This window comes from Rhinatrema bivittatum, chromosome 6, assembly GCF_901001135.1.
Source record: "Rhinatrema bivittatum chromosome 6, aRhiBiv1.1, whole genome shotgun sequence".
Classification (NCBI taxonomy): Eukaryota; Metazoa; Chordata; class Amphibia; order Gymnophiona; family Rhinatrematidae; genus Rhinatrema; species Rhinatrema bivittatum.
This window is the reverse complement of record NC_042620.1, coordinates 326,043,154-326,061,858: the sequence shown is the minus strand read 5'-3', so window position 1 is coordinate 326,061,858 and position 18,705 is coordinate 326,043,154. Positions and strand designations below refer to the sequence as shown.

General features: G+C 41.0%; 1 protein-coding gene across 1 annotated transcript in view; it reads left to right on the top strand.

Moving 5' to 3' along the window:
* Positions 1-18,705, top strand: part of AMMECR1 (Alport syndrome, mental retardation, midface hypoplasia and elliptocytosis chromosomal region gene 1) — a 285,290-nt gene that overhangs the window by 221,975 nt on the left and 44,610 nt on the right. The window contains 2 exon segments of the mRNA XM_029607624.1: positions 496-515; positions 518-612. Of these exon segments, the coding sequence (XP_029463484.1) occupies positions 496-515; positions 518-612 (115 nt within the window).

Below are 18,705 nucleotides of genomic sequence, written 5' to 3'. Positions count from 1 at the left end.
AGTAATTTGCTGTATTAAAATGTATGTTTGAGACATTTGCGTTTACAAATTGTGGTGTGTAGTAGGGAAAGCCTAAAATGTCTTGGTCTTCATGCAACTTGGCACATTCTGAAATTAGAGCTCAATAGAGATTGGTATGAAGGACCGATGACAATTGAATGGAACGTTTTCAATGTTCCTAGTGATGAGCTTCAACATTCTTAGTGTCGATATTTATTTATTTTATCACAGTGGAGACAGTAAATATTTCCATGTTCACAGTAATGTAGATTGAGGCGCAGTAGTACTCTGATGATACACGCAAGTGCAGGAAGCTAGATCAAAAGGTGTATATTTGTTTCCGTGCATAAGGAATGAGGTAGTTCATCTCAGAGCATTTGTTATATTTTAATATGTTGTCCACTATGTCTTCGGGTGATTTGTGTGAGCGTGAAGTGATTTTAAATTTAGTCCCTTAAATCTGTTTGTTTTTTTTTTATTTTTTTATTTCTGCAGTGCCCTTAAAGATAGCCGTTTTCCCCAATGACGAGGGATGAGCTGCCACGGCTTTTCTGTTCAGTGTCTTGTCTGCTTACTAACATTTGAAGATGTATGCGATACTTGGACTGGGAGGTAAGAAAGATTTGGGGATATTTTAATGATGGGCCACTGTCTTTGAGCTGTAGGGCATTTTATCCTTTGGGACATGAATGTAACCTTTGGCTTGATCTCTCTTCTGTATGTTTAGATGCCATTTTTTATTATATACTGAAGGCACTGTACTTCAGACCCCCACTGTTCTGTTATCTTGATAAATATAGATGTATCAGTCCTTTGGTCCTGACCTGAGTGTGTACACTATGTATATTTAAATGTGGTACTTGTGCGGTGTTTTCTCAAGAGTGATGGAATATATCTCACAAGTGTTCATAATCAGTTTCAGATTCTTCTTACTGCATTGAGTATTTTGAGTTGGAGAATAGCAGTTGCAACTCCCAGAACTCCTTATTACCTCGAGGAACCGAAACATGCTTTTTTATTTATTTATTTATTTGTTTTGGCAATTGCTTCTCCTTTTCACTTTACCTACCTCGTTCTGAGCACTAAGTACAGTTGCCATCCCATGAAATTACTCTTCATTTGATCATCTCCTCCTCTTTGTAACATTACCTCTTGCACTCCTCTCTTCTGTATCCTATTTTATGCCATAACCGTAGCTCTTTCAGTCTAATTCATTTGATCCTCTGCTTCATGCTGTGTGGCTTCTTTCTGAATTCTTATTACTTCTTCCTGATCAGGCTGCTTCCACCTTATTCTTTATCTTGACCTGTACAGACACAACCTTCCCAATCCTTGTCTTGTCCTCTTCGATAAACAAGCCCCAGAGCATTTTGTCAAGCAGATTCATGAGAGAAAAATCCCAGCTTCCCTTTGGTTTTATTTCCAAATTAACTCTTCCTATTCTGATGCAACAATCTTTTTCTTGTGTAATGATCCTTGCTGCTTTAACAAATCTTAGACAATCTTTTTGAACCTTTAATACTCCATTTCTTCTTCCTTTTGTCCTTGATGATCACTTTAAAAAAAAAAATTGAAAATATCTGTGCTTTCTTGCTATTGATTTCCTTATTCTTCTACGTTTTTCCCCCCGATGATCTGCTGCTCTTTCTCCCTTATGGCTTTGTTCTCTACTTAATATTCATAAACTTGTTCACTCCCTATTTGTTTCATATCCTCGTAATCCCATTTTCTCATCCACTAGTTGGATGGTTCATCGTTTATTTAATTCTCCCTTTAATTGGGTATTGCCTCGTATTTTCAGACACTACCTGTATACCAGGACATGCTGCTTCATGATCCTTCCTGACTATCCCAACACTCCTTGCCATAACCCCTTTTCACTCGAGTTCTTCTGGATCACTGGTTTCATAATTTGCTTCCATTATCACTCAGCGTTTTAGACTCCCAGCCGTTTAGACACTTTTTCAGACACCACCATCTTCTCTTATTTTGCTGCACTCATAGTGACTTGGTTGGTGACTGTTGACCAGTCTTTTAAATCTTGCTCCCTGACTTGTTTTCTTTCATTCCCTGGGTACTCTGATCTCATCCTATTTTCTCTACACCGATGATATGCTGTTGGATCTTCCCTTTCCCACACTTTCTCCTGCTGGTCTCTGCTTTCACCTGGTCTTTCCGCTATATCCAACTGGCTGTCATGCTTGTGTTTGCCCTTCTGTCTTTTTGTCCTCTCTCCTCACCTCTGATGAATACTCCACTCTGGGACCAATATAATGGCGAGCGCACAGGTCGACTTGCAACTGCATGCACATTTTCTGCACGCAAACGTTACTTCTGATGCAGAGTTTTGCATGCACAAAATGTGCGTAAAACAGCTAGTAAAGCTTAGTGTCCTTGCATGGAAATCCCATGCAAATCAAGATATTAGTTATGACCCCCAATGCATGGTTTCTTAGTTAGTAACAGAGGTGGAGTAAACTTTCCAGCGCTGGTGTTCAGGTAGGATGCAGGCTGCAGAGCGGTGCTTGCCGAGCTTCCTGCTGCTTCCTTCTCCTCTGTGCTTTCCTTCCCCCCCCCCCCCCCCCCCCGGCCCTTCTGTTTTTTTAATCCAGTGCTGCTCGCCTCTTACATACATCGGACTCGCTGTTTGCTCTTTGCCCATGTTAGGCCTCCTCCCACTGTGCCCTCTCCTGCTTCTTGATTTATGCACACAGAACAAGCTTGTTTGTACGCATAAATCCTAAGTCTGAGAGACACTTCCAGCTCTTACCTGAAGCTAAAATGTGCAGTTAGCATGTGGAAAAGGCTGAGGGCACACTTTTTTTGCATTTTTAACTCCTGCATTAGCATGCTATTTGCTTAGGGAGTTCCTATTTTTGCATGTGTGTTAAACTATGCACTGATTTTCAGCACACTCAGTTAATGTACGGCTTAATACATCGGCTCCTGTCTGTGATATATTTTTTTCTTTTTAAGCCCTCCATATTGCTCACAGTATCAGAATCTTACTTGTAACGTCTAAAGTTTAATGTATATGTCTCTCTTTTTTGATCCTTCAAGTGCAGTTGTAGTAGCCATACTGGGCCTGGGTGACACTAGAGTTGCCAGATTTTATTCTGCTCAGCATTTGGTTCATACTGCTGTCCTTTCGGTACTGGGTTATTGCTGCACTTTCCTTTGGGTCTCCCTCTCCAGTTGGTTTTAAACTTAGCACAGCTCATTTGTGCTCTTAGTTTTTCCCCATGCTATTCCTCTGCTAGACTCATTGCTCTGGCATGCTAGTTCCATATCGTTGTCGCCATTCCTTGGCCATAGCTTGCGTGTCCAATCATGCCATATACTTTTGAATATGATGTTTCTCTGCCTCTTCTCCATGTGCCTGATCATCTTTTTCTCTCTTCGTCTTTTACTTTCATCTCGGCCTTGATTAGATCATAATAGCTGGATCAATCTTCCAGGGGAAAATATAATTTTAAACAAAGTGGGAGGGTGATTGGAAGCAGTATTGAAACATCACTTAAAGAAATATACAGTATTATATTAGATACATTTGGATGTTAATGCATTCTTAAGTGTATTCCTCTATGTACACAATTATGGAGCTCTGGAAAAACATGGATGAATTCAGAAGATGAGTAAGATACGCATCAAACACTGAGTTACGAAAAAACAGCTTTCATCCTCCCCAGGTTGTTTGGTGCTTCTGTATATATTAGCACATCTGCATCCTTAGATGGCATTTCAGCTTAGCCACTTGCTTGTTACAGTTTGGTTTGTACATCTCTCTCTCTAGTACAGTATAGTGAGTGAACTAGGACCTGCAGCCTAAGCATTCTGCATAGGGATTAATCTTCATAATTTCCAAACCATTCTCTGAGGCTCATCTGTTGTCATTACCGATCTGTTGTGTGGTGAAACATCTGCTGTGTGTTGTAGATGTGCTATAAAGTGGCATGAGCGATACCCATTATCAAAAGTGCAACATTCAGGGAATCTTCCTAGAGTATTTCAACAATGGTCTTGGACCAAAGAAATTTGTCTACTTAATCTTTTATTTTTAAAATTGCTTATATAAATTGGGTGTGGGAGAGTTACTTCTGTATTTAAACCTAACAGTTTGGGAAGGTGGGTTTCTGCAGTCTCCCTGTTAAGTCACTTTGACTTGCTACAGGGACTGGGACATTCTTGTAAGATGAAAGCCTTCGTTCAGTACAGACATGTATTTCGGGATGGAGGAGATGGGGAAACTGCATGTCTGGGTGACTCCATAGCTTGTTAGATGCTGAATCTCTTGACAGAGAATGTTTCGCAGAAAACTTTGATTCGTCTTCAAAAAATATTCTGTGGGACAATTATTGTCAACAACAATTTCCCCATGGAATATTTTTGGAAGATGGATCAAAGTTTCTTGTTATACGTTCTCATATCTTAATTGAACTTTTTGTGTATCATTGTATATTCTCCGCTTGACAAAAATTGAAAGCCTGTGTCTCCGTTTGTTGATTATATAGATCGGGGTGGTCAACTTGGTCCTTGAGAGCTACAGAGGCCTAGTTTTCAGGATATCCATAATGAATATGCATGAAATTTGCACAGTGGAGATTGTGCAAGTAAGTCTATCTCATGCATATTCATTTTGAAACTCCCGAGAAGCCAGACCTGCTTGTGGCTCCTGAGGATAGAACATTACTAATTAGTTGTCTGCCTGAATCCATACTACTTTCTCCTTTAATCAGAGATTGAATACTTTTAGGCTGGTGGGGATTACCCCCAGCTCCTAGATTTATTTGAAGCCGTCTTTCCTGTGGAGACCTAATTCCTTGAGAACAAAGGTGGTTCAGATGAGCTTATCTTTGGTTGGAGGGATCAATGATGATTGTAATTTTGAATTGAGGGTGGTGAAAAAACTGACCCTTCAACAAATTTGCAGAATCCATCCACCAAGCCAGAGAAATGTATAAAGAGTGTTGGATATATATTTACTTTGGGGGAAATCGTTATAGGTGCTGTTTCCACTGAAACCTCAAGTACTTTTGAGCCTGTGTCATGTTAAGATGTGCAAAAGGAGTAACATGGACTTGTAGCCACCTGTGGTGACTTGAGTGGTAGTGACTTGGACATGGCCAGAGGAAAAACGAGGCAGATGCTGGGTGTTCCTTTGGTGCACTTTATTTACAGTGAAAAAAAGGAAATTCAAAACCATGCAGCACAGCTTAGCTCAGGTAATACACAATCCTGAAAAGTCAACTAAATAAAAAGTGGCTCACCTTAGCTTCAGGTAATACACAGTCCTTAGATACAACAAGTCTTAGCATACAGTAGGTCTCTGCTTGCTCCCCGGGGCCACTCTAACCCTTCTGGGCCCTGCCAATTTATGTTAGCCTGAAGGGATCTTCCCTGGGCCCAGAATCCCTTGTGGAGGCTGATTATTGTAACTTTCTCTTCCGTGCACTTGTTTATACTCCTGTAATGTATACTCTTATGTTTTAGTTATGTAGTTATAATGTATTGATCACCCCTTGTTTTATGTAAACCGACATGATACGTACTCCCGTGAATGCCGGTATAGAAAAACACAAATAAATAAATAAATAAAAAAATTCTTAAGTAAGACCCAGCTTAGATCTTTGTGGCCAGTCCATGGAGTTCCTGTATACTCCCTCGCACCACCATGTGACCCAACATTTTCATGAAGAGATGGACAGAAACCTGAGTCTGATTTGAAAGAGGATTATTTTGGTCAGCTCATATACCATCTAAGGAAGGAATTCTTTCCCTATTGTGCTATCCAGACAGGCTTCTATGAAATCTATTATGAGTCTTCTCCAAATTGTCTTTTGAGGAGTTGATGATGAATCCTAGAGATTGAAGGGTGTCCATCATACGGAGTGTGGAAGAACGAGCTGGATATAAGCCAGTCATCTAAGTATGGGAAAGCAAATACATTGCTCTTAGATGAGCAGCGACTACTGCAAAGCATTTTGTGAACACACTGAGTGCTGCAAAGAGGGTAAAAGGGGGAAAATATTGGCAATTGGCTATGTGAAATGTAGACCTTTTTTGTGAGCTTTATGAATCAGGATGTATTTGTAGCAGTCCTTGAGATTTAAGGCGGTTAACCAGCTGATATTCAAATGAGGGCGCATAGTTGCTAAGGAGATTATCCTGAACCTGTCTTCAGATGATTGAGACATCTGAAATCTAAGATGAGACAGAAGCCACCCGTTTTCTTTGGCATGAGGAGATATTTGGCGCAGATTCCTATGTTCTTTTGTGGTATTGGGATTGAATTAACTGCATTTACCGCAAGAAGAGCTGACAGCTTTTGTTAAGTTTGTGCATTTGTGGCGTGATCATTTGGGAAGAGAGTTTGAAATTCAAACAGTATTTCTGTTGTATGATTGAAACTCAATGGTATGTTACTGCAGATCAGGATGAGCTGAAATGTTCAAGCCTTCCCTCTACTGGAGGGAAACTGGGGTTTTGCATGCTTTGATTCATTTTGCCCTGTGGTTGTTTTTTTCACCAGAGAACTCATTTCCTCTGAGATGGCCTGCCTTGTAGTTCAAACAGAAACTTAGGATGCTGGCTTGATTCAGAATAAGGTTTGGACAGCATGCATATCCCAGTATCCTCGGAAGCTATAAGACTAAGAAACATCCTGCGTTGCCATTGGCCAGGAAGCTATTAGTCTGAAGACCACTGATCAAAGAGCTAATTCTAGTATTTTGTGACCCGATTGGCCTTCCGACAGAGAACTAGTCTTGAAAGTGATAGCTCTCTAGTATCAGCTGGGATTCTGCTCCACCTGTGGTTGACAGCACATTTTCTGAAGCTGTCTAGGTACTGATATGTAGTGAAAGTGTTTAGTTAAGTATTAAATCCTTGTTTCACCTGTTGCTAGTTGCAGTTTAATCTTTTTTTCTGTTCACTGGTCTCACTTTTTGTTAATAAACTCAAGTTTCTTAGCTCTGCTTTCTTGGACTGAATGTTTCCAGTGTTTTTTGTATTTGGTCTGTAGGTATATTTTCAGGAACAGTGTGACCCCCTGGGTCCCACTGTCCCTAGAAACCACCACAGGACAGCCTGTGGGCAGGGTACTTGCCCAGAGGTAAGCAGGTACCAGTTGGCCAGTATGAGGTGAGGCCATTGAAAACAGGTTTGTTACTTCTGTTTGCATATAAGTACTGTCTTCTGTATTGCTGAGGTTGACTCTTTCTACTTGTAGCTGATGACAAGATAAGGGGAGTGGAACAGGGATCTTTGCTGAGATCTACTATTTTACTTTCTTTCCAAAGAGATTATCCCCGTTCATGGAGCATCAACAAGTTTTTTGAGTCTAAGACATGGCTCCAGTGGTTATTGTAGATGGTCCTGGAAGATATATGCATCATAAGCTGACATACAGTAATTAGATGTTTCCCACATCCTTCTTGAAATACAGGAGCAAAAAGATCTATAGAATCTAAAAAAAGCTGCTGGGTCGTATCTTACAGCTTTTGCAAGGAGCTCTACATGCATTGTTGCATGTATAGCTCCTAGGCGAATAGCAGCTATGCTAAATGTTAACATGGCTGATTGGAAAAATGTCCTTTCTATGATGTCTAGTATCTTGGCATCTTGTTCCAGAGGCGTATTGAAATGTGTTTTGGACCACTTTCTTTTCCAAAGCCAATTCTACTACTACTGACTCATGATGGAGCTGTATCTTTTGACAGGACAACATTGAACTTTGCATTTGAGAATTAATTTCCTTGCTACTGGTAATGTAGACAAGGGTGTCCGCTGCTTCCCTGTTAGGAGTTCCTGCAGTACTCCGTGAACTAGAACAGCAGCTACTTGTTTTGGGACTTGGTACACTTTTAGTACACCAAATATACCTTCCCTCAGTTATGACGACTCCTGTAGAGTAAATAGAATTGCTTTTGCCATTTGTTTTGGACAAAAGCAGGATATGACCCATCATCTGATGTAAATAGATTTCTGGGAGGCTGTGGAGAGGGGCCCAGTGAGACTTGTGGTGTCATCTGCATCCGAATGGTATTGACAGAGAAGTATAGGATGATTGATTCCTCCTCCTGTGAGTCACAGTCCTATAGGAAGGGATCTTCTGAAGTTGCCCTACTGTTAGAGGAAGGGGAACTGTAAGATCTAGACTGTGCTTCAGTGTGCATTAGTTTTGATCTGGACTGGTAATGGAATAGTGGATTGAGTTTCAGATTTTGGAGCCATAGACTCCATAGAAGACTTCGATCTAGCAGGGATGGAGGAGGTGTAGAGCATTTGGTATGTTAGTAAAACAAGTTTTGATGAAGTCAAGCCATCTTTTATTCACAAGGGGTCTTGTTTGGCAGGGGAATCTCAATAGAAAAACTATTAGACTTTGGAACAAGTATTAGCAAAAAGTGCATGCCTGAAGTAGATGCAGAATGAACACATTATGTGTCTGTCACAGGTATTGGTGTTTATGTGCTGAGAAATTGTTTTCACTGACAGTGAGGAGATATCTTTACTTGAGGACGGTGTTGGAAGTCTCTGAGTTGGAGTGATGGTGCCAAAAGCATTTTCCTGTGCACTGATAGGTTGTCGGCACCAAAAGGGGCCTGTCCTGGTTCCTGAAACTTTCAGCACCGAAGTGTGCCATTTTTTTTTCTTGCTCTCTCTATTGGAGGGGGAATAGTTCTTCTGCTGAGATTTCTGATTCATGGCTCTTAACATGAGAGGGTCCTGTCCTTTATGATTTTGGAATTTCCTCTTAGTTGACCTTGGGAGAACTTAAGAATTCTTTTAATGTGAAGCTTCTGATCTTCTTGTATTGGGGACATTCGGACAGCGCAGTTTGGTTTCCCATGTGATAAGTCTAAACAATGAGTACAGTGGTCATCTTGGTCAAATAAGGATAAATTGAAGCAGCAGTAGAGGCATCTTATAAAGTTTGAATTGCTGTCCTTCATTGGCTTTACCGAAAGATGGTATATAAAACTCATTAAATAAATAAATAAATAAATTGTGAAAAGGGCTAAGGCAAGGTCAAACTTAATTATGAAACACAAATGTAAGCTACTAAAAATAGAACATTTTTTGGGGATGGCAGGGAGACTTGTGAAACAGGAAAAAGGGAAAACATGAAAAATATTGAAGAGAAGCAAAAATAAACTAACACAAGAACTTTGGCTTGAAGACAACAAAGCATATCCTTTTGCACTGAGGAGACTCACAGGACAGCTACGTAGGGAGGCTTATGCATGCTCAGGAAACCTCAGCTTTTCTGAACTCTGAGAGTTTCTTCAGCCGTGCACGTTGGCTACTGTCACCCACTTATTACTGTCTTGCTCATCTGCGGAGAATAGTGCTATCAAGAGCAGCAGCAACAGAATTGAACAGAAAGCATAAAGCAGTTATCCCTTTTTTAAAGGGATTTTTTATTGTCAGCTGCAATAAAAGTGCCAACAAAAGATGCAAACTATCAATTCTGGTCATCTTCCCTTCCCCACCAGCAAACGCAATCAGTTTCTTATTTACGTGTCCAGTTTCATAGTCCCTGCATATTCCTGCTTTGTCCCTCTTGCTCCCTGCCCTTACAGGCGAGACGCCATTCCACATGGTATGAGACAGCCAAAGAAAAACTGATTGGGAGAGGAGATTAAATTGCATTATAGGCTTGGGTTGAGGTGTACATTAGACAGCAGAGAGACAGACAGAATCCATTAGTCATATGTAACTTCTTTCCAAGGGTATTTAATAAGGAAATAAGATTCAGAAGAGGGCTTTAATGAGAGGGAGCTAAAGAAATGGAGAAAAGGTGGGAGTCTTAAAAAAAAAAAAAAAAAAAAAAGCAGTATGAAAAGAAATATACTGAAAAAAATGGAAAAGAAATTATTTAGAATGTTAGAAATTAGAGGAGCCATACTGAGATGTGCAGAGAACAGGAAAATTAAGGAAAAATAGTTTTTTGTTTAAATTGTATAGTATAGAGCAATATAATTGATAAAGTCTGCTGTGACTTTATAGCATGATTTTTTTTTATTCTGTAACTTCTTAATATTACAACATGATGAAAACAAAACTGGAATGGAAGGAAACCAGAGGAAAAATAGGTATAGAAACAAATATGCCACAAATATAGGCCCACATTCAAAGGGAGAAAGAAGCAAAAAAAGGAAAAAAAAGCAGCAGAAAGAAAGTAAAGAAAGATTCTAGTGATGAAATGTTTCAGAAATAGTAATAAATTACCATTCTCCGTTAGTAAATCTCAGAATCACAGTGCACCTACCCTCAGGAGCCTACCATGTTATTTCTTGCATAAGATATCAACAGAACATAATAGCATAGTAAATAACAGCAGATACAGACCAGTGGGTCCATCCACTCTGCGTGGTTATTCTGATCCACATAATTGATGTACTGCTGACTGCCTATAGGATATTGCTTCTTATAAAGTCAAATTTGGCAACTATGAATCTAAGGAAATTCCCCTTGCTCAGGGAGTCCCCCAAGGCTCCTCTCTCTCATCCATGCTATTTAATATTTACCTGCTACCCCTCTGCCAGCTCCTTTCCAGCCTTAAGTTACCCCACTATTTGTACGCTGACGATGTACAAATCCTAATTACCATCACTGATTCTATACCGAAAGCCCTTGATATCTGGCATGCAACACTCACCTCAATTAACAACCTCTTAAATTCTATCCAACTCGCCCTTAATACCACAAAAACGGAACTCATGGTCATATCTCCTCCTACACCTTCCCATACTACACCACAACACCTATTATTTTGCCATACACACTATTTTCTCACCAAATCCATGATCTAGGAGTCATACTAGACGACCATATGACACTCAAAAAATGTATTAACGCAATACTGAAAGAATGTTTTTTCAAGATCCACACACTTAAAAAAAAACTAAAACCACCACTACATTTCTCTGATTTCCGTACCGTATTACAAGCCATGGTCTCTTCTAAAATTGACTACTGTAATGCACTGCTATTAGGACTACCCAAAAATGCTAAACACCCGTTACAAATCCTGCAGAACACTGCCGCTCGTATCTTCACCAACACTACTTCAAAGGAGCACTTTACCCCCATTCTTAAGGGATTACACTGGCTCCCCATTCACTTTCGCATACAATATAAGGCATTATCCCTCATCCACAAAGCCCTTCACAATCCAGAAATGAATTGGTTCTCTAACTCCTTACAATTTCATACTTCTAATAGGCCGACCAGAAATCCATACATAGCCACCTTGCAAACCCCCTCACCAAAACTCTTTAAATATACATCCACTAAGTCCCGCGCTCTTTCCCTAGCTGGCCCCATGTTATGGAACTCTATGCCTACTGAATTACGTCTTGGACAGTCCCCAAAGATCTTCAAACAAAAACTCAAGACATGGTTATCTACCAAAGCCTACACATGATCCCTCTCTGCTCCTCTTCTACCACCTTCTACCCACCCCTTCAGTCATAATAGACACTATCCTTCTTGTATCGCCTCCCCCTCCCACCTCTCTCTTTCTTCCATGGTAACCCTATATATGCTTGTATATAATCGCTACGCAGCTCTTATAATGCCTTTTCTCAACTCTAGTGCCTCTTCTAAGATGCAATGCCCTTCAATGCCTTGCATTCCCATTCTTTTTGCTCCTCCCCTCCCGCCCCACCCCCCTGTTTTCCCTTCTATCTTAATTTATAGCTGGTTCCTCTATAAGTTTTGCCTTTTAAGTTAGTTTTTGTTACTACTGTTAGTTGCTTATGTATTAGTTCTCAACTATTATTAATTTGTTCTATGTACAACGCTACGGCGTATTTTGTTTTGTTATCTGTACACCGACGCGATATCTTTGAGCGGCGGTATATAAAAACCAATAAATAAATAAATAAATCCAAGTCAGCTTTTGTTATTTTCATTAGCTTTCTTCTGTCTTGGGTAGAAGACTATATAACTTCACATATTTAACTGAACACCCAGGGGCCCCTCTGGTCAGGCCTGGCATGACTGGGTGTGCACACTGTGCATTTGCACGGAGCGGCATATCTGGGGGGCAGCGGCAGCAGGGAGAGGCTGTGGTGCCTCTGGTGGAGTTCAACCCACTAGCAGCCAAAAATGAGGAAAGGGCATGGCAGTTTCCCCTCTTAGCTGCATGTGCTCACAGCTTTCCCCCTGTGCCCATCACAGAAAGGCTGGTGGGGCTGAAGGAAAGACTAGCCCATGGAGCCATGGTGGAGCTCATTCTACCCTGGCCCAGACTTAAGGGAGAAGGAGACTGATGGGATGGATGGGGCCATGGTGGAGCCCATTCCATCATGGCCTGGAGAAAGGAGGTTATGTGTATATCTGAGAACTTGTGTGCGTGTGTCGGTGTCGGAGCTTGTTCGTGCGTGTGTCGGAGCTTGTTCGTGCGTGTGTCGGAGCTTGTTCGTGCGTGTGTCGGAGCTTGTTCGTGCGTGTGTCGGAGCTTGTTCGTGCGTGTGTCCATTGTGTTTTCAGCAGTTAGTGTTATTGATTTTAAAAAGGTTTGGATAAGTTCCTGAGGTTAAATCCATAAACTGCTATTATGAGAATTAATATGTAATAGTAGCTTGTAATTTATCTGATGTTTGGGTATTTGCCATGTCCACGTCACTTGGATTGGCCTCGGTTGGAAACAGGTTGCTGGGCTTGATGGATCCTTGGTCTGACCCAGTATGGCAATTTTTAGAGCTTGTTTTTGTATCTGTGTGAGCTTGAGTGTGTGTCGGAGCTTGTGTTCATGTGTATGTCTGTGAAAGCTTGCGTGTGTGTCTGTGTGAGAACCTATGTGCATGTGTGTGTGTCATATAGGTTCTCACAGGCATGCTCACACACATAAAATGTGTCTATGAGGGAGAGAGAGCAAATATGTGTGAGAGAATGAATATGTGTGTATGAAGATAAAGCTTGTGTGGCCCTACCTACCACAATCTTAGGGTAACTGGAAGTCAAAAGATCCCAGGTATGGAGAGCAGGAGATTTTTTTAACTTATTAGTTTTAATTAATTGGGTGAAATTTGATGTTTCTGCCATTTTTAAATATTTTGGGGGTTTTTTGGGAAATTAAAACATTTTAATTACTGGATTTTTTTTAATGTTTTTAAATATTTTGTTTGGGAAATTTTAGATATTCTATTTAACTGATTTGAAATATTTTTTTATGACTGATTTTACTGTTATGATTTATATTTCTTGAGTTTATTTTTTAATGTTTTATGAAGCATGGTAATGTATCTGTTTTTCCATTGTTGCTCTGTGTATAGAGACTGACTTGTTATGGGTTCCAGTTCAGTTCTCAACATGTTTCTATTTATACTTTCTGGTCTCTTTATTCTTTATTTGGTCAGGTATTCTGCTACCAGATAATTTATCTTTAGGGATCTGTAGTAGTCTGATTTGTTCTGTTTTCCCAGTAGGAGATGTATTGATGTTCTAGGTGCAGTGTTGCCTTTTCATAGATAAGATTGTTAGGTTTGTTTTTGTATGGGAGGTTTACTGTATTGTAATGATAATTCTGTTTATGGCTTTCTGAGAGCCAAGCCCCCACACAGCACCTATTCCAAGGGAATGCCAAGTATCTCTTGCAGGATTTTCTGTTTGGCGGCACAGCCGTGCATGTAAATTATGCATGTTGTGCGTGATACTTTTGCCTCAGAAGACTGTGTGCTTGCGTGTTCTTTTTCATGTAAAATCTGTTATAAATGCATAATTGAATTGTATGGGCACGACTGTAAGATTCGCTTAGGCTACCTTGACCATGGGTTCTGTTTGGGGCAGGGTCAGTTTTAAAAAGCTGGATTGCTGGAGGGAGCTGGACTTTGTTTGATGGGCTCAGGACAGAGACAGTGATTGTTGGCATAGGGCTAGCGCCGGCCCTGCTCTTGCTGACTTAGTGCCAGTGCTGAGAGCGTGGGGGTGTGGAGGAGCTGGGTTTGAGCTGGGAGATGCTGCTGCTGAGATGTGGTATTCACGGTCTCTGTGGTGTAGTGGAGAAAGTCTCAGGATCTGGCATGGGCTGTGACCCCATTCCAGGTCGAGCTGCAGTTTGTCATTGTATGGGCTGGAAGGGGGATATAAAATGGGTAGGAAAGTCTGAGTAGTTGTGGATGAAAACTTGCGGGCACCGTAGCCCAGGAGGAAACGGCACTCCCTATCCTCCCACAGCAGCGGGCAGATTATATATTTATTTACTTATTTAAAATCTTTTTTATACCGACATTCAATTGCAGATCACATTGGTTTACTTATAACGGGGAAATAACAAAAGATTGGAAAATGAAAAACAAGTTACATGAAAGAGGGCAGCGAAGGAACAAGATGGGAGAGAAGTGGAAGGATAAAGGTTCGAGCAGGCAGCTGGAAAGGTCAACAAAAAATCATATAACTAATTTACAATTAATATATATATAGCAAGAAACAACCAAAAATGCAGCCTTTTAAGCCAAATTATCAATGACATATTAGTTTACTAGATACTACATGACTAATTTGACGTAGAGAAGAGGCACCCTGAATATATACAGAGAGAGCAGTGCTGAGGGTATTTACATAAATATTATACTACTTGTATGGATTTATTTAGATTTATTTAGCTTATGCCTTGTTCAAAGCGAACTACATCCATGAACAGTAGGTATTTTTCCTGCCCTTAGCTTACAATCCAAATTTGTACCTGTAGGTGGCATTGGAAAATTTTGAAAATCAATCTTTTATTTTGCTTCACCTTATAGAAACCAATAGAGATGTAAGTTACAATAGGATTGCTTCAGTCTTCTCAAAACTTGAACGTACTGCAGACTGGCTTTCTAACTAGATTTTATGGATGTGTAAAGGAGTATCCTAAATAATAATTTTTAAAACAAAGACTTACCTGATCCTGAAAGTCATTGCGAGGTGATTGCAGCTGGTGATGAGAGAGCCAGGGGCAGTGACAGCAGCAGGGCAGGGGCTGAAGGCAGCGCTCTGCTGTGCTGCTGGGAGCTGGGATTACTGGGATTAAAAAACAAACAGGTCAATCCACTAAAGTGGGGCCGCGGTTACCCTGCTCCTAACCCGCTTTCTACTCACTTTTCAGCCGCGTTAGTCCAACCCGTGATACACTATCCCCTTTAACCTACTCTTACCGCGTCCTTAAATCCCCGGGTAAACCCCTTCCGCCCGCGGCATGTATATTACATGTAAACGATCGAATTAGCTATTCCCTCCCTTTCAGTAACGCGTGCCCCGACTATCGCTATTTTACCCTGCTGTTTTGCCGCGCGTTTAACCTGCTAACTTACCACCTACCCTTACCCCTGCGTTAGAGGAAGGGGTAAGGGTAGGCGGCAAACTTTGCCCCAGACCCCGCTCACCTGCCCTGGCCGTGTCCATGGGTGCTGGTCTCCGGGGCAGCCCCAGTCCTCTCCCCTCCTCCCGAAGCAACAAAGGCGAAAAGCGAAAAAAAAAGTTGCAAGAGAGAGAGGGGAGAGAGGACGGGCAATCCTACGCTCGGGATTGCCCGTCCTCTCTCCCCTCCTCCCGAGGCAAGGCGCAAAAAGCAGCCTTGCTCCGGGCAGAGGGGAGCGAGGACTGCCAGTGTAAAGCGACGAAGCGACTTACTTTTTTTGCAGCCCCCCCTCCGGAGACGAACGCGGCTCCCCTGCTTCCAGCTGCCCGCGAAGATGGACGCCTGCACGGGCGAAAGCGGCCCCTGTGCGTGCAATTGGGCCGCTCAAGGCGTGACGTCACGATGTTTGGCGTCACGGCATGTGACATCACGCCTTCAGCGGCCCAATTGCACGCACAGGGGCCGCTTTCGCCCGTGCAGGCGTCCATCTGCGCTGGGAGGCAGGGGAGCCGCGATCTGTCTCAGCCGATGTCCGTCTCCGGAGGGGGGGCTGCAAAAAAAGTAAGTCGCTTCGTCGCTTTACACTGCCAGTCCTCGCTCCCCTCCTCCCGGAGCAAGGCAGTAATAGAAGCAGTAATAGAAGAAAATGGCCTTCATGTTTTTTCTTTTTCTCTCTGAACCTTGTGCAAGATGAATGACGTAGGCTGCCTCAAACTAAACAAGCTACATGATGGAGAATATTTTTTAAGTTTTTATCTTCCATTTGGTTATGAGGAAGAGGTTTATAGTTCAGAGCTGTGTCCTTTGCAGCTATTTAGTCCATTTTCAGTAGCAAAGTTAATCCATATCCCATTGTTGGATATAACCTGGTTATCTGCAATCACTTCTGCAGTTGATTAAATGCTGTATTGTACCCTCAAGGCAGTAAACCGGTGATTAATTTTTGAGAATAGCTTCCTGTTGTCTGTCTACCTTTTAAACAGTCATTAGCCGAAAAATAGTTTCACTTGATATGACCCAAGGTGAATTCTAACGCTCCTACTGCTGATTGACTGCACCGTGGATCGGCTGGCAGTGCTTCACATACCTTACGCTTTCTAGGAATCGCCACAGAAATGTAACCAGACAGCTCATTTAATATGATGTATGCTCAGTCCCATAAATATATGTCAATTAATATGCTGCAGTCATACTCTGCAGAGACTCTCTCCTTTTGGCTTTTTTACAGCACAAATGTTTTCTGAAGTAGCATCCAATAAATTGGTGGTAATTAAATGTTTGTGAGAAGAATATAGGCGCTTGCTGCTGGAATGGTGAGGCTCACTGACTGGCGTTCCCCAGTTAAGCTAAAGCTTAATCTTGGATATCAGTGGGAAGCCAAATCTTTATTTTTCCAATTCTATACTCATTTATTTTAATAAATGTAAATGTGTTTCTGTGTTTTAGACTACATCTACTTGTTTTATGTGTTTATAAAGCAGCAGATTTAAAGGTTACAAAGGACAGGGTTTACGCTGATCTATAGAACTGAAACTGCCCAGTCGGTGGTCTAGGGCATAATTGATAAGGACAAGGCAGATAGAGACCATCATCCCCTCTTGACAATTTTTGAGGATTCTTTAATTTATAGTGTTGAAACACTGCTACCACTGAACATATCAAAAATCATTTCTTCCTGAAGCTGAGAATTTATCATCTGCTGTAGTTTCAGAAGCCCCTGGAGCTGCCTTGAGAAAACCAGCAGTTGCCCAAAGGGACTGAATATTGCAGGGATCAAGCAGTTAGCAAGGCAGTGCAGTATTTTCTGAGCCTCTGTGGCAGACTTCACTAGTCGTATGCACCATGTGCATTTCTTTAGGGTGGCCCGACTGACTTCATATTATACATGAATGCAGATAGAAGAAGAAAGAAATGTAATTTTATACTCCAAGTGCTTCAGTAATTGTTTGATTCTCTTTCATTAAAACTGAATCATGGTCTTCCTATCTTTGGGTGCCTGCATTAAAGAAGACAGCCTTTGTCCTCATCCTTGCCAAACACTTTCCTTTTGAAAGAATGAGAAGTGTATGCTCTTAAAGAAACAGTTCATTTTGTCTTGGAGAAACTACTAAAGGATGTTTTTATCTGTTGTTAAGGTGCACAATAGATTGCTCTCTGAACACTTGTAAGAAAATCGAAAGTCATGGACCTAGGATATTTGCATTTAACACTTGTATTTTTCTTTAAACTTCACTTACTGTCAGAGTAAAGTTCGAACAGAGAGCTAGTAGGCTTGCACCTGAAATAGATATTTGTAGCCACTGGATTTTGTTTATTGAAACAGACTACATGGTGGGAGATAGATCACAGACCTTACTTGTTTTCTGCCTTCGGGCGAAAGTAGGGAAAAAATGGCCACTGACATTAATCTTCAAAAATTGCTCATTGTTAGGTTTATATTGTGAAAAGAGTTTTTTAAACACACAGAAATCAAAATCCCAACACGCAAGAGTTGTAAAATTTTTGGTTTTTAACAAATTGAACTTGAATGTGAGCTTACTGGCAACAAAGAACAGGAGGATTGGTTATAACATTTTTGACAAGTTAGTTATTAAACATGTATAGCACTACTGAGAATCTTTGTCCCATAACAGTTTTCTCCTCAGATTAAAATAAAAAAAAAGTCAAACAGTGGTAAATTGTTACTCAAAAATAGCTTTATTTTTTAATTAAACTTATATCCCACTATAGCAAGAATATTTGAGCAGTCAGCGTGCCTTTAAATTCATATTATTACCAAAGCCATGGTTACATATCAGATTGTCCGTGGACAAGCAGGACAGTAATTAGCCACATAAGCGGGTGATGTCATTTAGTGGCTCTGAGATAGACAAGGATTTTGTGAGCATGCCTGGGGCTCCTATACAACTGCTGCTGCGTGATTCTCCTTCGTCTTTTTTTTTTTCCTTCTGCTCATGCGAAAGGACACATTATTACACTCACTCCTAAGCTGCTCATTGAAAGTTGATCAATTACTTTTGTAATTTCTTCAGTTAGTATTTTTTGTTTTGAGTCTCCAAGGTTGTGAAAATAGTTTGATTTAGCTTCAATAACGGACAAGAAACCAGGCTTCAAGCAATCAGCTTATGATACTTCCTCCAAGACTTCTCAAGTAGCCATTGGAGCCAGAAGGCTAGCATAACTACAAGTGTTAAATCTTTGAGGATGTTCACACAAAAAGTATAAACCTAGAAACATTAAGGCAGAAAAAGACCATTTTGCCTTTTTATAGTCTGTTCATCCATATCCAACTGGCTGATGTTCCGTACAAAGAGAATCTGTTGGTGACAAGGTAAAAGAAATAGATTTTATTAAAG